The sequence below is a fragment of the Vigna umbellata genome, chromosome 1, assembly GCF_029865625.1.
Source record: "Vigna umbellata cultivar VRB3 chromosome 1, Vumbellata_1.0, whole genome shotgun sequence".
In the NCBI taxonomy this organism is placed as follows: domain Eukaryota; kingdom Viridiplantae; phylum Streptophyta; class Magnoliopsida; order Fabales; family Fabaceae; genus Vigna; species Vigna umbellata.
Window position 1 is genome coordinate 54,984,777 of NC_142165.1, and position 20,906 is coordinate 55,005,682.

The 20,906-nt window shown below is 34.0% G+C and overlaps 1 protein-coding gene and 2 pseudogenes across 1 annotated transcript; all 3 read right to left on the reverse strand.

The window, feature by feature from the left end:
• Positions 1-3,910: 3,910 nt before the first annotated feature.
• On the reverse strand, positions 3,911-6,797 carry LOC148205781 (uncharacterized; annotated as a pseudogene).
• A 728-nt stretch (positions 6,798-7,525) lies between these two features.
• Positions 7,526-8,806, reverse strand: LOC148205782 (uncharacterized). Its single transcript, XM_088113684.1, has one exon. The coding sequence runs from the start codon at positions 8,804-8,806 to the stop codon at positions 7,526-7,528; it is 1,281 nt and encodes a 426-aa protein (XP_087969810.1).
• A 13-nt stretch (positions 8,807-8,819) lies between these two features.
• LOC148205783 (uncharacterized) lies at positions 8,820-10,016 on the reverse strand (annotated as a pseudogene).
• Between the last annotated feature and the right edge of the window lie 10,890 nt (positions 10,017-20,906).

A 20,906-nucleotide genomic window follows, 5' to 3' on the forward strand; every position in this document is an offset into this window, starting at 1 on the left:
TAGCCCTGATGAAACCACTGTTCATAGATATATAAATTTCACTTTGTAAATGATGCAAATCTGAGAATGGTGACAAGAGAAGAAGAAGAAGGGTTAACTGAAGCTTCCATAATTAAACAAGCTTCCATAATTAAACTAGCACAACTTACACTAATCAACTTTTATGTGTTTGGAAGTGCAAAAGACTCATGGGTGGTAGTTACTCTTTGTTTAATGCTTCATCATTCTTCCCAATTTAATAATTATTATCTCTTTTTTATAAACATTACAATCACAAACTGCAACTATGTGCCATAATTGACTTCAGAGATTCCCAAAACGTATAACTGCTTATTCCCATTCATTTATTGCCTTTCAGCCTTGTCTTATTTCTCTCTCCCTCTTGAAATCTCTTCCTAATACACTTATTATTATATATTCTGCATCATATTATTCCATTGTTTTGCTTCCTATGATCTTATCTACAAAATTAGAACTACGCTACATTCTTATCTTTGGTACCTCAGAATAACATAAAGCCAATAGGGATCAAACCCTGTCAAACACTTCCTGTTTAAACGACTTGGTGCCTAGACACGTGTCTCTCCCTCGATGATGCCCTGGACTAGCTCCTTAACGTGGTGAGAGAGCTTGTCGTGGGAAGAGAGAAGTTTGGCGTATTTGAGAAGGGTGTCGTGGTTGTCGACTCTGGGACCGATGGTGAAGACAGCGGGGAGAATGAAAGGGAGCTTCTCTGCGCTCATGGCTTGAACCTCGTAGTTCACAGGAGAGAGGTCGAAGACGCTGCATGACTGGCCTGGGAGAATCCATTCTCTTTTTGCAAGCTTTATGTCTCTGATTCCAACATTAAACGGATGTTCACATCCGTCCTGTCCTAACATTAAACGGATGTTGACATCCGTTTACGTCACCGGATGTCAACATCCGTTTAAGAAAAAACGGATGTCAACATCCGTCGACGGATATCGACATCCGTTTCAGATCCAAATGGATACCCAACATCCGTTTTTGGCCTGGTTATCTTCTTCCTTTTTCCCAACACACGCACACAGCAAAAAAACGCACAGCAAAAAAACGCAGAGCACAGCACAACACAGAGCACATCACAGAGATATATGCATTGCATTTAAAAAAAAATTAAAAATATCATCACTAATCTTGTGAGGAAAAATGGAAGATGAGAAACAAATGTGATGGAGCTTGGGTGAGAATCTGAGAGGGTTGGGAGGTGGGTGAGAAGGGGTAGAAAGATAGATTTTAGGATTAAAGTAAATAATTAGGATTAAAGTAAATAATTAGGATTAAAAAATAAAAAGGTTATTTGTGTAATTATAAAAGGTTAGTTTTGTAATTCAAAAAATATATAATAAAATTGGAGAGGTGGAGGGAGAAAATGTGGTGGTGAGGGAGTAACACCCTTAGTGGGGATTTCTTGGGCCAGAGTAAAGAGAGTAAGCAGCTAGGTTTTTGGGCCGTTTTAGGTTAAATCTAAAGAAACTATAAGAAGGGGTAACAGTGAGTGAGTTGGGGAGGATATTCGGTTAAAACAAGGGAAAAATAAGAAGCAGCCGTAAGAGAATATAAAACGGAAACCTAGCTCCTTGGGGGATAGAGAATGGTTGATCAAATAAGGGAGGGAGAGCTGTTCGACACACCAAATCGTGAAGGAGCAAAGACGCTAGCAACCCTCTTGAATTCAGGTAAGGGGAGTGACTAGAAAATCTATATGTTTATGGTTGTTAAGTATTTGTAGGGTTTGGGGTTGTGAGGAACAAAGGCTTAAGTAATCGTTGTCAGGGTCATGTTTGAACTGAGTGGATGGTTGAGTTCCAGTATGTTTATATATTTTGTTTCCGTTTTAATCTTTCGGTTTCTTTATTCTTTTCACATGGAGGTGGTGATAAATGATTTACGTGCTGGGTCGGTTAGAGGGTTGAATGTTTTGTTGAGACCGTGAAGTCTCTTTTTCTTTCCTGTTGTACTCCTTGGGAGTTTTGGACCTTATTTTCTGTTAACGAGTGGGTTGGGAGCAGTCAAGGATCGTAGGTCATGTTGTTAACAACGTGAAGAGTTGGGGTGTGGCGTTGAAATGAGTAAGTTTTGGGAAAAGGAAACAAGAAGGGTTGACGTGAAGAAAGAAGAGAAGTAGTGCATAAGAGTAGAGGTAGCTATACGTAGTTTTGGTGGAGTTGTGGGTGCAGGGATGGGTGTGTGTATGAAGGTAGAGAAGTGAAAGAAAAATGGTAAAGAAAGGTAAGATCAAAAGAAGTGGTTTTGGGAGGTAAGGAATGAAGTATAAGGTGTGTGTAGGAGTAAGGATTAGAGGCCGAGTGTGGTGTTGTTGTAAGCATAGAAGCAAGGGGTTCATGAGAGGAGTAAGTGATTGGGTTAATCTTAGTTGAGTAGGAAGGGTTTCTGCATGTTTATAGAAATCTTTGATACGTGGAAGGAGCGTGAGAGGGTGAGAAGGTCTCTTGGGTGAGAGGTGAGAAACTTAAAAAAAAAAAGAAGAGAAGAAGGGTGTACGTGAGTAACAGGTTTCTTGGTTGGAGAGGTAGAGAGAAGATATGGTTCTGGTGTTAAAAAATAGTGGCAGTAGGAAGTTGGGTTTCAAGTGATAAAGGGGCGCACTATTTTCTTGTGAATATGAGCATGGGTTGTGTAGCAAAAGAGATTATGCAAAGAAAAAGTAATGTAGGGTTACACGTGAATTGAGAGAGGGAGAAAGTAAAACAAATAGTTATAACGAAGATGATGGTGAATGTTTGGTGATAGTTGGGTGTTAGAGGATAAGAGTTTAGAGTTGAAAATAAAGAATGAAGGAATAAGAGAAAACAATCTAAATGGAAAAGTGAGTAAACAGTGGGTAGTGTATCCGTGAAAGTGAAAGTGAAAGAGAAGAGGAATTAATGTTTTATGTGGGTTCTTGTAAAAGCAAAAGAAGAGAAAGGAGAAAGGAATTGTGGGTTTTGTAATTGTGGGTTCTGTTAGACAGGTTTGGGCAGAGGAGTAATCTAAGTAAAAAGTGTGATACTTGTAAAATGGTTTGTATATTAGGTTAAAAAAAAAGGCTAAGGTTACAGGTTTTTCTTCCTGAATTAATAACCCTCGTTGCGTGTTACGTACTTTTAATTTTAATGAATTCACGCACAAGTGGAAAAATGACTTTTTATAACATACAAAAATTATCTACGTTTTATAATATGCGCAGTTTATTATAATAAATTTTCTTTGTCTGTTATAATAGATGGAACGTAATAATAAATATTTTTTTTTTAAAATATTGATTATTAAATTTGACATCCAATGAAATTATAATAATATTCCTGTATTATCATCTCATCCAATCCATTTATAATCAATATAGCTTTAAATAAACAAATTTATTCAAACTAACAAAATAGAATTCATTTCAAATATTAAATAGTCTAATATTTAATACATCATTTATACATGAAAATATATATTAAATCCAAATATTACATTAATGTACATACACTATTTAAGTGTAGCCAAGTTTCGACTAACACTTAGAAGCCTAGTTCCTGTTTTCAATGTCTGCATCTTCATGAGAGATGACTCATTAAAGATCTACAAATAAAATAGTAGAGTTAAAACAATATTGTAATGAATAGTTGGATAAATATTTAGTTAGTATTTTAATACCTTATTTCATGATTTTGTACAAATAATGGTATGCATGTGTTTCATTACATAATACTCACACTCATAGTTGTCCAATTGACGTCGACACTGAAAATTAAATACAAATAATGAAGACTCATTCAAACCAAAGACACAAAATATCAGATTATACTCTAGCTAGCCTTTGCACCATGTAGCTCTGCATATTTTGCTAAACCAAATTTCACAAAACCAACAACACAGCCAATTCCTCATAAAATAACAATCACAAAACACAAAACAAAGGTGTGATTATTTGCATCTTCTTCCTAGAAATAGATGGAACACCCTGCAACCTTAAATGTTCTTCCAAAGACCTATACAAAAGTTACACATCCATTACATAATAATAATATAGGAAGGAATCAAAATAAAAAGGAAAACGTACGCCTCTAATATATTTTTGATGGACAATGTGTTAGCTTTCTTATGCAAGGAACATAAGAGCACTACAAGAGAACGATCAGGAACAATAACTAGCAATTTCCAATGATCCCTACAAGTTAGAATAATATTAATTATAAGAAACTTTTAAACTAGTCATGAAAAATTAAAAAATTATGTACTTACTTATGACTAGTCATGAAAAATTAAAAAATTATGTACTTACTTATGCAAGTAAGGTGTTAAATAGACCTCTTTACCAGCTTTTTCAAACATTTCTATCAAGTACTTTTGCACCTCCTCTGATTTATTTCCTACAGTTTGAATTGTAACAGGATGAAGAAATCCATAGATAGTAGCATTCCTTCTCTCGATGCAGAGGTGATGCAAATACCTTCAATATCAACAAATAATGTTAAAATAAATACACGAATGCAATATGATAGTATTTTCATGGTTTGTGAAGGTTTACTTACAAATTCCAAAGTTGTAGAACTGTTGTAGAGAGGAGATCATTACCAATGACAATTTCACAAATATCCCTATGACATACCTATAAAGTGGTGGTAGCAGTCTTGCATGTGAGTTCAGGAGACATATCTATCTCAATAGTTTTATTCCCCATTGTGACTACCGCTGCACCAAGTTGTTGGAGAGGAGACAATTGTGGTTGAGGAGGTGTAATAATGTTTGTATTCTTAGAAACGTCCTATATTTGACCACAAAATAAGTCCAATATTATATGCATCCAAATACAACAAATACATAAGTAATTAAGGCAAATATGAATATAAATACTTACTAAAATTGGCTTTGCCAATCTGGCTGGCCAAATGATAAAATTTCTTGGAGCTTGTCCCACTGTTTAAACCTCCTCACTAGGTAGAGGAACACGAGCAGAAGAATATTTAATATCTACAACCACCACTCGCAACATATCATCTTTAATAGCCTCGTGGTGGATGGTGCTTCCCAAATTATATATTTTACCTAAGATACAAAAAAGATGACAATTGTTGAGTAAAATGGTATAAATGACTTACTTAGAACATATATAGAGAGGCAACAAGTATAGAGAGGCTGCAAGTATAGACAACATTGTGGTTCAAAGGCTAAATGCAAATTTCAAAATGATTCAATATCAGGAATGTGGGTACAGATTTCAATGATTCAACAGTTTACCTAGAGCCACCAAATGTCAGTGGGGATCATCAACATACAATTCACAATCAACAGGGACATCAACACCATCCCCTGATTCCTCAGGAAGAGGACAACTCCCCTTTGTGCTAGCAACATGGGAAGCCCCATTTGGTGGACCTTGAATAGTCAATCCTAAGGATGCTATCTCTGATTTGATTTCTAACAATAACTCATCTCTCAATTCTGGGAACAATTCTTTCTTAAACTCATTTCTTAACACCTTTTTATCGGATTCACTAAGTTGTGCTAAAGTAACCTTTCGAGTAGGACCACCAAAGAATTGCTTGAGTCCTACCCCTTGTCCAACACCAAGGATATATCCTGGATGCTCCGGACGTCTAATGGCAACCGCTAATATGTCATCTCGGCCTTCTTGAGTGAATGACCCTTGAGAGCTTTTCTCCACTAAGTCATCCTGAAAAAATAGTGTTTTAGTTCATCTATTACAGAATATATGCCAAAAAATATATCTAAAGACATTAAAATTAAAATTAGGCTTATTATGAGTTTCTAACAATCTTCTCCGCTACAAGTCGAGTTTCTTCAGAAGTGTATTCTCCTGATGGCTTAGTGCGAGCTCTCTTCCATTTCTCATGACATGGAGGTGGAGAAATCTTACTCAAATCTTACCCATCATCGGTAGCTAAGGAAGAGGCCTCATGGATCATAATCTCCTCTAACCTATCATATCCCCCACGAGACAATTTGTGTGGGTGGAGATTATTTTTCTGTAGGTCTTGTGCAACTTTTTTCTTTTCCTATTTCAAACATGTGACATAAAGATTTAATAACAAATTATGAAACAGAAAAAATGAATATCAAATCATAAATAAAACATTAAATTTACCTGAAAGGCATGTTCTAATCGTTTGTCCCGAAAAGCCTGCCACGTTTCCTCATCAAGGAATTGATATATCTCACAAGGATTCTTGTGACTTAACTTACCATAAATATACCGACTAGTAAGGTCAGTCTTAAAACCCCTCCACCGTTGCCCAACATATGATATCCATTTACTTCTCAATAAGTTGTTGTTTGGGACGTCATATGTTAGCTAAATAATAGGTACATGAATGTTATATTTACAAATTTTCTAATAATTGTGGAAGTTAAGTTAAGACTTTCATACCATTATAGTTTGCCATATTTGGTTCTTCACTTCTTCAGGAACATGGTCCCATTTGTCAATAAGAATACTAACCTTATTACTACCAAGTAAGGCCACAAAGCTAGTGAATCTTGCACGATTGTCTCCAATAACTTTTCCTGTACTCATATCAAATTGAATGGGCAATTTCTGATCAACATTACGACTAACAATCAAGTCTTTTAGCCTAGTCGCACATCTACACTTGGGTTGGGTAGACGATTGACTTTGGTCCTCACTTTGTGGTGGTGTAGGTGTAGATGGATCAACCATAAACCTGTTTTAACAAAAAATTGAAAATGAAATTTAATTGAATACACCAAAACAACAATTAAAGTGGTCAATTGAAGCAGAAAAAGTGGCACATTGAATACTCCATTGACGCAAACTGTTACCAATATTATAAAAATGATATAATTCATGCACCAAAAGTTTATTTTATATATTTTAAACTAGTAATTTGGGATATATGCCTGTTCCCGTGATCATGCAAAAATAAAATCCAAATCCTTATATTCATTCCAAGGTGGAGAATTTGTCTATGTTACTGAACTAAGTTCTCTCCACAAATAGATATGCATAAAAAGTTGAATATATTGAAGCACAAATAGAAATTCTGATAATTATCTAGAAAAACCTTCTTAATGTATGAGCTTATCTCCACAAATTGACTGTATGAGATTATGCCCATAAAAAAAAGTGTGTTTGTATTCATATGTTGTTAATTTTATCTATATCTCAGGTTTGAACATAATACTTGTTAAAATGGAAGGCCTATCATACTCAAAATAAAGAAATTTAGCAATTTTTTAATGATGTTGGGATAAAGATTAAGCAAACTCCTGAGGAAGATATAGCTTAATCTTGATCCAGAAAATGACAACTGATAAAGCCTTTAGCCACATTATATACAATTAATCATGAAAAATTAATAAAGCTATGGGGTAATTATATACAATGAATCATTTATAAATTGGTGACAACATAAACAGTAAAAAGAAATAGAAAGTTGGATAATTCCTTGTTTCCAACAGAGAAAGAAGTAACAAAATGGACAAAAGCTGGTGAGACAGCAAACCAAGGGAAAGAAAGCAGAAACCTTCTCCACTATGTTGGAATATTCTCCCATAACCCTTCGTGATGGTCATCACATGTGGCATGGACATCATAAACTTCGGTATCAACATCCAATGTTGGTATATTTGTGGAGAAAGATGGTGTCTCATAAATATCAAGTGTTGAACCGTCATTTGGATGACTACCATGTGTAGTTCTTCCTTGGAGAACAATTGACCATCTTTTGTTAGAAGGATCATTGACATAAAAAACTTGTTTTGCTTGAGATTCCATGATGAATGGCTCATCAGTATATTTGGCCTTATGTAAATCAACCAAGGTAAAACCCAAATCATTAGTTTTAACACCATTATTACTATCAACCCATTTACATTTAAAAACAGGAACTCTAAAACTTGTATAATCAATCATCCATATATCTTCAATTACACCAAAGTAACACATTGAAGCCATAATAGGATGTTTATCCTTTGAGCTAGAAAAATGCATTGATTCAGCCACGACCATAACTCCACTATTTTGCATAGTACTTTTATCATCTTCAGATTTTGTATAAAATGAACAATTATTAATATCATATCCACTCCAACATATGACATCAAAGTTTGGCTCACATGCTAACCATTTCAATGTATCACAACTTGTATTATCAATTTGAACTTTTTCTTTGAACCACCTTAAGAAAGTCTTGTTATGCTCATTAATCAACCACTTCTCAGGCATCCGTGGATTATCTCTCTTTATAATGTCTTTGTGAGCACTTAGGTAGGGTTGGACAATGTCAATGTTATTCAAGATATAAAAATGTGCTTGGATAACTTCATGTCGTGACAATGTCACCACTTTTTCACTTCGAGTACCTTTACCAGCAATTCTTCCATGGTGGCGAGTTTTAGGTACTCCTATAGCTTCAATTTCTGATATGTATTCTGTACAAAACTCAATAGCTTCCTCTGCAATATATCTTTCAACAATTGATGCTTCAGGACGATATTGGTTCTTGACATACCCTTTCAATATCTTCATGTATCGCTCAATTGGGTACATCCATCGCAAGAACACAGGTCCACAAAGTCTAATTTCCCTTACTAAATGTACAATCAAGTGAACCATGATATCAAAAAATGATGGAGGGAAATACATTTCCAACTCACATAATATAACTTTAGCCTCATTCTCCAAATAGTCCAACCATGCAGGCTCAAAAACTTTACTACAAATGGCATTAAAAAAGAAGCATAATCTAGTTAATGCATATCTAATATTCTTAGGCAATATTCCCCGAATCGCCACTGGTAGGAGTTGTTGCATTAAAACATGACAATCATGAGATTTTAACCCAAGTAATTTTAAATCTTTCATAGGCAATATTCCCCGAATCCCACAACATTTTCAAATCTTCAACTAGCGAGCTTAAATAAACATCAATGTCGTTTCCTGGTTGTCGTGGACCAGAAACCATTAAAGATAACATGACGTATTTACGTTTCATGCACAACTAAGGAGGTAAGTTGTAGATCACTAACATGACAGGCCATGAGCTATGTCTACTACTCAAGTTACCGTACGGGTTCATTCCATCTGTAGCAAGTCCAAGTCTAAGGTTTCTTGGATCATTTCCAAAATATGGAAACATTGAATCTATTGTCTGCCATTGACTACAATCAGTTGGATGCCTTATTTGACCATCTCTTTTACGTTCATCTACATGCCATCTAATGAGTTTTGCATCTTTGACATTAGCAAATAATCTTTTAAACCTTGGAATTATGGGAAGATACCACAACACCTTTGCTGGAACACCCTTCCTCACATCATCTTCGAAGTCACCATCTTTTTGCTTGTATCTTGATAACCCACAATGTGGACAGTGATGTAACTTTTCATATTCCTTCCTGTACAACACACAATCGTTCGGATAAGCATGAATCTTTTTATACTCCATACCCATTGGACATAATATCTTCTTCGCATCATAATTAGATGTTGGCATCCTATTACCTTCAGGAAGAATGTCACTCACTAACTCAAGCAATTTGGTGAAACTCTTATCACTCCACCAATTTCTTGCCTTCACATTAAATAGTTTTAATATTGCCGACAATTTAGTGTACTTAATGCACCCTAAATACAAAGGCATTTCTACATTACTACACAAAGTTTCATACATATGTGATCGTGCAAAGACATCATCTCCAACATCACGAATCATTTACTCCAAACCATCTTGCATAACGAAATCCACTTCTTCTGCTTCAGTTTGAGACACATGTGCTATTGGCACTTCTACTAATTCACCATGCCATGTCCACTTGGTGTAGCTCCTTAGGAACCCATCACACAAAACATGCTCTCGTATTACTGCAATGTGTAGTCTCCGCTCGTTCAAGCAATTCACACATGGACAATAAAATCTTCCATTATTATCTGCTACATTCCTCGTAGCAAATTCAATAAATTGTTCCACTCCTCTCTCGTATTCTTCGGTTGTTCGTTTAGAATTTATCCAACTTCGGTCCATACTAACGTTCTGTGCCAATGAACTGAAACCAAGAAAGTGGTGACACTTTAACGTTTATTTAACGTTAGGCTTTGCAGACCGCTACAACGCAAAAACACTATAAAGGTTATTTAATAACGTTTATGAAAACCTCTAAGGTTATTTTGTTGTGTTGTGTTCATTCTCAATGACCCTCCTACTACTCTTATTCCTAAAAGACAACAAATAAAAGACTTATGGTTTTGTAATAATAAAACCATAATAATACTACCTCCATACATGAAAGAAAGAATAATTTCATTCTAATAACCATATTTGGAAGAAAAAACATGAACAATTACAAAATAATACAAATAAAAGACAATAAATTATAAAGACACGAAGGATAAAAATTAATACCTTACAGATGGAACCTTCAAATTGATAACTTGTACGAGGAACCCTGTCCAATGCTTGATTATAATTGTAAATGACTGAGCAATAGAATCCTAATATTATTGTTTGCCTGTAAAATCGTGCGTGATCATCAAGATACCTAAGAAAATATACAAATATACAAGACATGACAATCGTAAGACTTTAAACGAACTAACTTTATATATTGCATAGAAACAAGGCTACTAATATTCGATGAATAACTTTGTAGAACCTTTACACTATGTAAACATTGACAAAAAAATTGCTTTTCTTTTTTTGAAAGAGTGTGACAAGCTGGAGGAAGATAGGTGCGNTTCTTACAATTAAGTATTAGAACTTAGTTAAAACTTACTTACCTTTGCAGCTTAACTTTTTATTTATAAGTTATTTCATGGACTCTAGACTAGCATAGGTCCAATAAAAACCTTCTTTGTCCTGTAATCAGTTATCAATATCTTTAATCATTCTGTTCTTAATTTATTAACTCTTTATTTTTCTAAACCATTGGCCAAATAACAGTATCTTGAATGTTGGCCCAATTATGGCCCAACATTAACAACTTACGCGCTACCCAATATCAATGACTTAAGGGTGTTGCTCCCTCCACCACCACAGCCTTCTCCCTCCACCTCCTCTTTACTATTTTGCCCATCAGTAAAATTTTATTTTTAGAATTATTGTTTTTTAATTTTACTCATTTATAACATATTTCACTGATAACCTACGTAGTTCCTTGTATGAGTAAAATATTTTTCTGCAAAGCTCAGTGATCGTGAAAAGAATTATCAAGCAATCTTCCTCTTGCTTTCGGTGCACTACGTGGTGCAATGCGTTTGTGGTGTAATGTGCTTGTCGTGGTTCCTCTCTAGGTACGTAGTCATAATCCTTCCAATAATCCTAAACCCTAAACCTTAAACCCTTCCAATAATCCTTCCAATAATCCTTCCAATAATCTTTCCAATAATCCTTCCAATAATCCTTTAACCCTAAAACGTAAAATTAAAACAAAGCTTAAACGGAGGACATCCTTCAACGGATGTCAACATCCGTTTAAGGCAAAACGGATGTCATCCGTTTAAGCTTTGTTTTAATTTTATGTTCTGTTATTATTTTATTAGATATTTTAATATTTTGATTTATTATTTTTGAATATCTTTTTAATGTATTTTAATAATGTATATTTATATTAGTTTATATTTAAATATTAAAATATTAAAATAATAAAAATAAAAAATTTTAACTTTAAGGATATAATTGGAATTAAAGATAATTGGGGAGGTGGAGGGAGAAGGCTGTGGAGGTGGAGGGAGCAACACCCATGACTTAAACGTTGGCCCAACATCAATGACTTAAGTGTTGGCCCAACATCAATGACTCAAGCGCTGACCTAATATTAATATGCTTGACCCTTGACACAAGGAATAGACCGAATGATTACAAACGTTACCCATTCGAGCTATTCTTCATACCATACATATGCCCCCAAGTCCGAGTTAATCATTCGACCTAAGTTAATGTTAACTATAGGGCTTATAACAGAAACAAGTATTAAGGCTCGGTACTGTAACCGCACCTGTATTAAAATGAAAATTTTGCGTCGTTGGATTAAAAACTTTATCCATTAAATGGTTATTTTGGTTTCCCGCTCATGTGGTAGTTGTAGCGTCTTGCGAGCCTTAGATTAAATTTCATCCTACGGCTCTTATTAGTTTTGATTATCTCATATAAATATGTGCAACCCACTACGTTGTTCCACTTTTCAAAGTTTTCTCCATAAAGCACCCAGTTTGCAGAAATTTTAGATAACCATGACTTCCATTGTAAACTTTCCTTCATCTACTGAATCTTTGGGAGAAGAGGGGTGAGGCAACGTCAACGACATATCAACCTCTACACCATTAGGGTCGTCAGCCTCTACCAACCAACCAAGCTCTACAAAAAAAACAAAAGAAACCTTGTTAAGCGGCGAAGTAGCTTTCATTTATGGGAATGTCCTTGTTGAGGGTCACGAAGAGGATGGAGATCCAACTCAAACCCTTCCTAGCATTAGTGGATATGAATGGGTTTTCGCGACATGAATGAGTTCAGTACTTTGTTTACCAATAAAACATCATTAAGGGATTAGGTAGAAAATAACTATATAGTTAAAACCCTAGAATGTAATCCCCTGATTAAATTATCTGACTGTAAAGAGAACGAGAGAGTCTTTCATGGGAAGGGCAACTATCCCAAAAATTTATTTTTTGCATATACCTATATGTTTCACGAGATGTTTGTAAGAGTACCGTTCAGTTCCTTTCAAATGGGAATACTGAAGGCATTGAACACAGCGCCCTCCCAAATGCATCCCAATAGTTGAGGCTACATACAGGCTTTTGTTATAATATCTAAACCAGGGAATGCTCTTGTTCGCGCTTTTTTCCCTATCGTTTAATGGGTTTAAAGACAAGTTTTAAAAGTAGAAATAACCGACTTAGGCCGACCACACTTCTTCACTGAGGATGATAAACCTGAATTCCCCCTTTATTGGACCCAAAATCCAATTAGATTAACCTCCTAGCCTCAAACTAACATGACACCCGAGGAACTCGAAACCTTGAATGTACTGGACAATTTGCCTTGCCAGCTCTCCTCCCACAAAATAATGAACTGCCTCGAATGGGGCGACCTCAGCTTTGAGGTCTTCGGTGTGCCACCTTCTGTTGATTAGTCCATTTTCTTTGTGATTATAATTAAGTTGAATTTGTTGTAATTTCTTAGGCATAATGGCAACAAAGAATCCAAAAAAGAACTGGTTTAAACTGGTGGCCAGTGAAGTTGGGCTAGGAGAATCATCCCAACACCCTCTGAGCACCTCAAGTGGTCAACCAATGTCAACCCTTTGCGCCTACACCTCTTCCTAATGCTGAAATAACTTTTGGTGAGACTGCAACTCCTTCTGGATCCGTTCGCCAGCCAACACCTAAACCAATCGCAGAGGTAATGCCTCTTAACACCACTATTATTTACGATCCCCCCAAGAAAAAGAAAAGTGGACGGCCTACTAAAAAGGGTAGCGCTAGTAAAAAAGGTAAAAAGACCGTTACCCCTTCTCGTTCGCTCCCTGGTGACCTTTGGAGCTCTGCCTTTTTCCTTGGCCACAAGATAGACTTTAATCTGGCCAAAGATGAAAAAGTTGTGGTGGAGCATATGTCTGACCAACAATTGATTGACTCGAGTCTTGAATTAACCTATCGAGCAACATTGGCTAATTGAAATCTGACATATACATCTGACAGAGGTAAGCTGAGAGCTTAGTTGGACGAGTCCCAGTGGAAATTGGAGGAAGAAATTGTTGCTCATGCACAATGCGAAGAGATGCAAGCAAGGTCTTCTCAATTATTGGCCGATGTCAAGCGCATAATGGGAGATGCGCAAAGAGCCAACCTTGAGCTTAAAGGTCAGAACAAGGAACTTGCAAAAACAAATGAAGACCTTAAGAAGCGAGACAAAGAACATACTACCACCATTGTGAATCTAAGAGACCAGCTGAAAGAGATGATGGCCTAGAGTCGAAACCTTAGCTCGACTTGTGGTAATATCCTACTTGAAAAGGATGCTCTGGGTGCAAAAATACAAGCCCAAGACCTACAAATTGCGGAGATGAAAAAGGCTATCTATGAAGAACATAGTCTAGGCTTTGAAAAGGTGTTGAGGCAAATCCCCCATCTTCTGAATGTGTCCATTGATGGGGCTGGGTTCGATGTTATGAAGGAAGGATATGTACCAAGGAGAATTGGTACCACTAAAGGACATCCTAGATGATGAATTTGAAGCAGAGATTTCGGCTGAAGAGGAAATAGTTGAGGAAGAAGCAACTAAAGAAGGTGTAAATGAAGAAACATTTACTACAGAAGGTGAAGGTAATTAAGACCCCGCCAATCCTCCTGGAGATGATACCACCACAGTAGTCAACATAGAAGATTAGCTAGTCATTTTCTTTAAGCTTACATAATGTATTCTTTAAACGTTTTGAGATGATCATCTGAATCTGTGGAACCATCATATTTATCTAATACAGGAGGAGGTTTCTCCGACATAGGAGCTTCCAAAATAGTTGTCGTGGATAGATGTAAGCCAGTTGACCGTACGGTTTGTAGAGGTATTAATGAAGGTATGACCTTACTGTTTGCTTCCCTTTCTTCTTGACTGTCCAGGTTGACAGGATTAAATCTCGGTTAATTACGACTTGCCCCATGACTGGCCACACTAGGGCGTTTTTCCCAATCAGGATCCCTCTAGGCCATTATATAATCATGATTTCAAAAACAATTCTCTTTTAAATATATTAAAGTTTTACGTGGATATCTACACTAAAACTAATCTTCTTATGTCAACGCTTAGACTCATAAAATCCTAAATTTTGTCAACAAACTAAGACTTTTGAGAATGATTTTGAACGTGGTGTATATTTGAAGCAGTAAAATATATATATTTGAAATTTTTTAATATTTCATTTTTCTTATCCAATAAAAATCATCCTTTGCATTTTTTTCTCTCTTATAGTTTTAGTAATAAATCATATTTTTTAATTAAACCATATTTAAAAAATATTTTTCCTTACTAACTAACTTAATTGATTTAGTTTTACTGAATTAATTTTAAAACTTCTCCAATTTTATATTTGTTTTGGTTAAATTGGTCTGAGGGTCGGTCGTCCTTCATTACTCTACTCTCTTTTGATCTTCAATCCTCTTTGAGAATGCAATCCACTTTGATGAATTGTTGACCTGTAGAAGACACTCTGACGCTCAAGTGAGATATGTTTCATAAAGAGAGATCATTATTTTATGGGTTAAATATGTTTTTAGTCCCTAAACTATTGGTCGTTTCTAGTTTTCGTCCCTGTTTCAAAGTAAGGTACAATTTGGTCTTCATTCTTTTCGAAACGTTTGTTTTAGTCCTCGAAAATTAAACACTGTTTAAAAATTTGGTCCTCATTTAGCAACAAATGAGGACAAAAAACCAAAATTCCGAGGACTAAAACGATCGTTTCGAAAAGAATGAGGACCAAATTGTACCTTACTTTGAAAGAGGGACGAAAACCAGAAACGACCAATAGTTTAGGGACTAAAAACATATTTAACCCTTATTTTATTATGATAGAAAAATATTATCGTACCTGAACATCAATTGTATATTTATAGGACTTGTGACAGCTAAGTCCATTGATTAATCATTAGTGCAATATATTTTTAGGCAATCAAACTCAATAATCAATTATTAATATCGTATATTTGTAAAGCATAAGGCAATCTAACCTATTAATACCTGATAATTGCCTATGAATGACATTTAACTCCGATCGGTTTATTTTATATACTACATAAGCCCCTAAGCCCGAGCGAGCTCTTTGTTGAAAGAGGTGCATAGGGATTATTATGAGCTTTAAAAGAAGTAGTTCATGTTGTATTTAGAGAGTCTATCTTCGATGCGCTTTAAGTCTTCATTGCTCCTTGTTCAAAGCTGCGAACTCTAGGAGTTCTCTTTGGAACTATTCCCTAGACTCAATAGAAAATGCTAAGAGTTCTCTTTGACACTTTTTCTTGTGCAAGAGATTTTAACTCTAAAAAATATGCTTTTAAATAAAAGGCTTAATACCTCTTTTTGTCCCTCTTTATAAGGGAAATGTTCAAGTTCGTCCTACCTTTTTTAAAAAGTTCAATGTGGTCCCAAGTTGTGAAAAAAGTGTCCAATTAAATCCGTTTTGGTCACGGCGTTAAATATTTAACGATCCAGCTGACAGCGTGGAGTGATCTGTGCAACGTGGCTGTTTACCTTCCTAACATGGCAGTTGACGTGGCAGTGGCAGTGATTAAAAAACTGGAACTGTTTGAAGAGCAAGTGATGAGAACGGAGAGTGTAATTTTGCCGTCGAAGCCCCTGGTTGAAGAAGCATCAATGGAGAATCCTCCCACGGCCATTTTTTGCTGGCTCTGTTTTTCCTTTCTAAACACTAAAAACAGGTATCTTGTTGTTAGGTGTAAGAATTACAAAGAACTTGACAATTAAATGTAGAATAGAGTAGTGTGGGGCTTCCTTTTTCTCTCTCAAAAAGGGTAAACGCACAATTTGCTCTGCAGATTTCATCACCCAATTTGTATTTCCAGTTCTTCCAAAATGTTGAAGGAATAGATCAGTGGTTAGGTTTCCTTTTAATAGTATTTAGAAATAAAGTAAGAATTAGGGTTTCCTTTTAATGTTAATTAAAATTAATTAGGGGTTGTTATATAAAGTAAGAATTTTTATTTCCTGTTAACGTTAATTAAAAATAATTTGGGGTTGTTAATTTCTTTTGTAAGTGATAAATTTTAATTATTTCTCTAATTCTAAGTGAGAAATTTAATTAAACCAATTGAATCCTAATTACTCTAGTTAAACCCCAAATGCTGATTCATCTCAATATCCTAATCTGAAGAATTTTTTCCCCAATTTTGTTTGCCTTCCTCTTCTTTGCGGAAACCCCAATTTTGTTCTCCCTCTTTTCTCTGTTCGAGCTTAACGTTGCAGGAGATCCTCATCCTCTCTGTTCTGGTTCGCGGGCACAGTGGTCATGACCGTAGCATCTCTAGCGACTACGCAGCACAGAGGTTTCTGTTCTCGCATTTCTTTTGACTCACGATTGGTTTTTCGAGTTAGGGTTTTCTTTTTACAGGAACTCTTCTTCTTTCCAAAATTCCTTCTTTTGACTCTTCTTTTTACACTGTCACTGCCACGTCAACTGCCACCTTACGAAGATAAACAGCCACGTTGCATAGTGTCAGCTGGATCGTTAAATATTTAACGCCGTGACCAAAAAGGATTTAATTGGACACTTTTTTCACAACTTGGGACTACATTGAACTTTTTAAAAAAGGTAGGACGAACTTGAACATTTCCCTTGTAAAAAGGGACAAAAAGAGGTATTAAGCCTAAATAAAATAAAGTAAACGTTTCAATATTTTATAATTTATTTTTATAATGAAAAGGTATTGGAACTTGACAAAGCTGAACCTGTTGAGTAGTTGATTGATAAGAGTTCTTTTTCAAACTTCCTGCGTTGAGCGGAGATTTCTGAAACCCTTTTTCAAACTTCCCCCGAGCGGCTTGAGGCAGGAGTCATTTTTTTGACTTCCTGCGTTGAGCGGGGATTTCTGAAGTCATTTTTCTGACTTCCCCCGAGCGGCCATTATAACCTGACACATTTGAAGATAGGTCTGAACCATTCTACACATGATATTTTATAATTTATAATTTAAAATTAAAAGTTGGTAGAACCTGACCTGTGGAGGTCTTAACCTTCCTGCACATAATATTTTATAATTTATAATTTAAAACTAAGAGTCGGTAGAACCTGACAAGGTTGAACGCAGCTCTGAACAATCTTGTGCATAATATTTTATAATTTAGAATTAAAAGTCAGTAGAACCTGACAAGGTTGAACGCATTTCTAAATCATCTTGTGCATAATATTTTATAATTTAAAATTAAAAGTTGGTAGAACTTGACCAAGTTGAACGCAACTCTGAACCATCCTGTGCATAATATATTTTATAATTTAAAATTTAGAATTAAGAGTCGGTAGAACCTGACAAGGTTGAACGCAACTCTGAACCATCTTATGCATAATATTTTATAATTTAAAATTAAGAGTCGGTAGAACCTAACAATGTTGAACGCATTTCTGAACCATGTTGTGCATAATATTTTATAATTTAAAATTAAGAGTCGGGTAGAACCTCACAATGTTGAATGCATTTCTGAACCATGTTGTGCATAATATTTTATAGGTTTAATAGCCAATTTAGTCCTCACTTTGGTTGAAAAATCTCAATTTAGTCCCTCGTTATAAAAGTGTTTTACATTAGTCCTAACTTTTAAAATAGTGGGTCAGATTGGTCCCTTTCGTTAAATATAAGTTAACGAAATTAATGGATGATGATGTGACACAGCTTAAAGCTGATGTGTTAGATTGGTCCCTCGTTAGCTTTAAGTTGTGTCACATCATCATCCATTAATTTTGTTAACTTATATTTAACAGAAAGGACCAATCTGACCCACTATTTTAAAAGTTAGGACTAATTCAAAACACTTTTATAATGAGGGACTAAATTGAGATTTTTCAACCAAAGTGAGGACTAAATTGGCTATTAAACCTATTTTATAATTTAAAATTAAGAGTTGGTAGAACCTGACCAAGTTGAATGCAACTCTAAACCATCTTGTGCATAATATTTTATAATTTAAAATTAAGAGTTGCTAAAACCTGACCAAGTTGAGGTCTTTAGAAATTATTACGGAATTTTTTTACTCTTGTTGCAAGTGCATAATATTTTATAATTAAGAGTTGCTAGAACCTGACTAAGTTAAGGTCTTTAGAAATTATTATGGAATTTTTTTACTCTTGTCGCAAAACTTGATGTTGATCCGAAATAGCGATGTCGAGACCGATCACGAGTATGGTTCTACGTGGCTTCATGGGGATGCCGCTCAGGCCCCACGGTGAGTGCCAAAATGTTTCGGTTAAATTGGTCTGAGGGTCGATCGTCCTTCCTTGCTCTACTCTATTTTGATCTTCAATCCTCTCCGAGAATGCAATCCACTTTGATGAGTTGTTAACCTACATAAGACACTCCGACCCTCAGACCCTCAAGTCAGATATGTTTCATAAAGAGAGGTGACTATTTTATTATGATAGAAAAAGTTGATTAACCATTATTGCAATATATTTTTAGGCAATCAAACCCAATAATCAATTACTAATATCGTAAAGCCTAGGACAATCTGACCTATTAATACCTGATAATTGCTCATGAATGACCATTAACTCCGATAGATATATTCTATATAGTACAATATTAATTATATTTTTTGTACTAACATATAATAATATTTTACTTAAAGAAAATATATAAAATTAAAATTTTTAATTTAATCAATAATATTTTTTAATCCAACAAATATCAGAACACTTCTTGGTATGTAATTCCATGAATTCATTACTAAATCAGTAATAAATTAATTTTACTAATAATATTGAAACCTAGTTAAGAATAAGATAATATGAACTATTTTTTATTATATAATCATTAAAACATTAATATAATATTTCTTTCAAACTTACAACTTTAAGTTAACTCTAAACTATAATATAATTGTTAAATTATAATAAGTTAACGTATGATGAATGATTTAATATTCATTTCTTCTTTCATTCATAATATTCTAATCAAAGTCTTTTTTTTTAGAGTTCAAACTTATTATCAAAAGTTCATGAATTTTTTATTAGAATTCAACCAACATCACCATACGTTAAATGTTCAATATCGAAGTATAATAAATATTCTGTTAATTACATTATAGTCTCAAAGCTAATGAAAGTTATGTTTTTCTTCAACAGAATTTTTGTTACTGATAAATTTTTCATTGAGTCGCTTCAATGATCATATATCTATATGTAACATTTATACGTGTAATTTAAAAAAAAATTGATATTTTTTAATCTTTATTTGATAAAGACCACTACGCATATGGGTCTATCCAGATTACATTATATTGATTTGATCTTCTTAGATGAGTTACGGTTGAGAATGTAATGAAATGAGAAGATAAGAGAAGAAAAGAAAGAAAGAAAAGGGTTTATAAGATGATGATACATTGAATTTTTGGAACTAATTAGGTTTCAAGTCTATAGTATATTTGGATATTTTTAATTAAGTGTTTTATATATATATATATATATATTATATATTAAGAACAGAATCGGACACAACATATGCACTCTTATCAGATAAAAACTACTTAACTCCTAAAATTTCATACATAATTTATTAATCACAATAATTTAATATATATATTAACCACAAAAGAATTATTTGTATTAACCCCAACAGTTTAATTTCACATCAACAATAATATTAAACGACAATCAACAAATTATTCGTATAAAATAAAATATTTTTGTTCTCACAAGAAAATTTATATTTGTTTGAGAAAATTACAAAGAATCATATATATAATTAATAAAGTTAGATGGAAATCAACAAAATTATTTTCTTAATTCAAAATTCACTACTTTAGTTTTTTAACTAAAAGTAAATTATAAAAAAAATGATAAATTAGATATTTATATAAATATAATTTATTATTAATTCTCATATATTAATCACATCAACTCAATTAAAAATATAAAATTTTTATATATTTAATAAATTTTTTTAATAAAAACTCAATTAAAAAGTTTCAATTTATAAAAGAGTTCTAACATAGTTAAATTATTTTTATATTATATTAATTACCATTACTTATATGTATAATATTATATCAAAGACATTATATATATATATATATATATATATATATATATATATATATATATATATATATATATATATATATATATATATATATATATATATATATATATCTCGAAATTTGACTTCTAAGTTCATTGAAAAAGTAAGATACTTTTTAGTT

Excerpts from the sequence above, each read along its gene's own strand:
- LOC148205782 (XM_088113684.1), bottom strand. The coding sequence starts at position 8,806 with ATGCAACAACTCCTACCAGTGGCGATTCGGGGAATATTGCCTAAGAAT.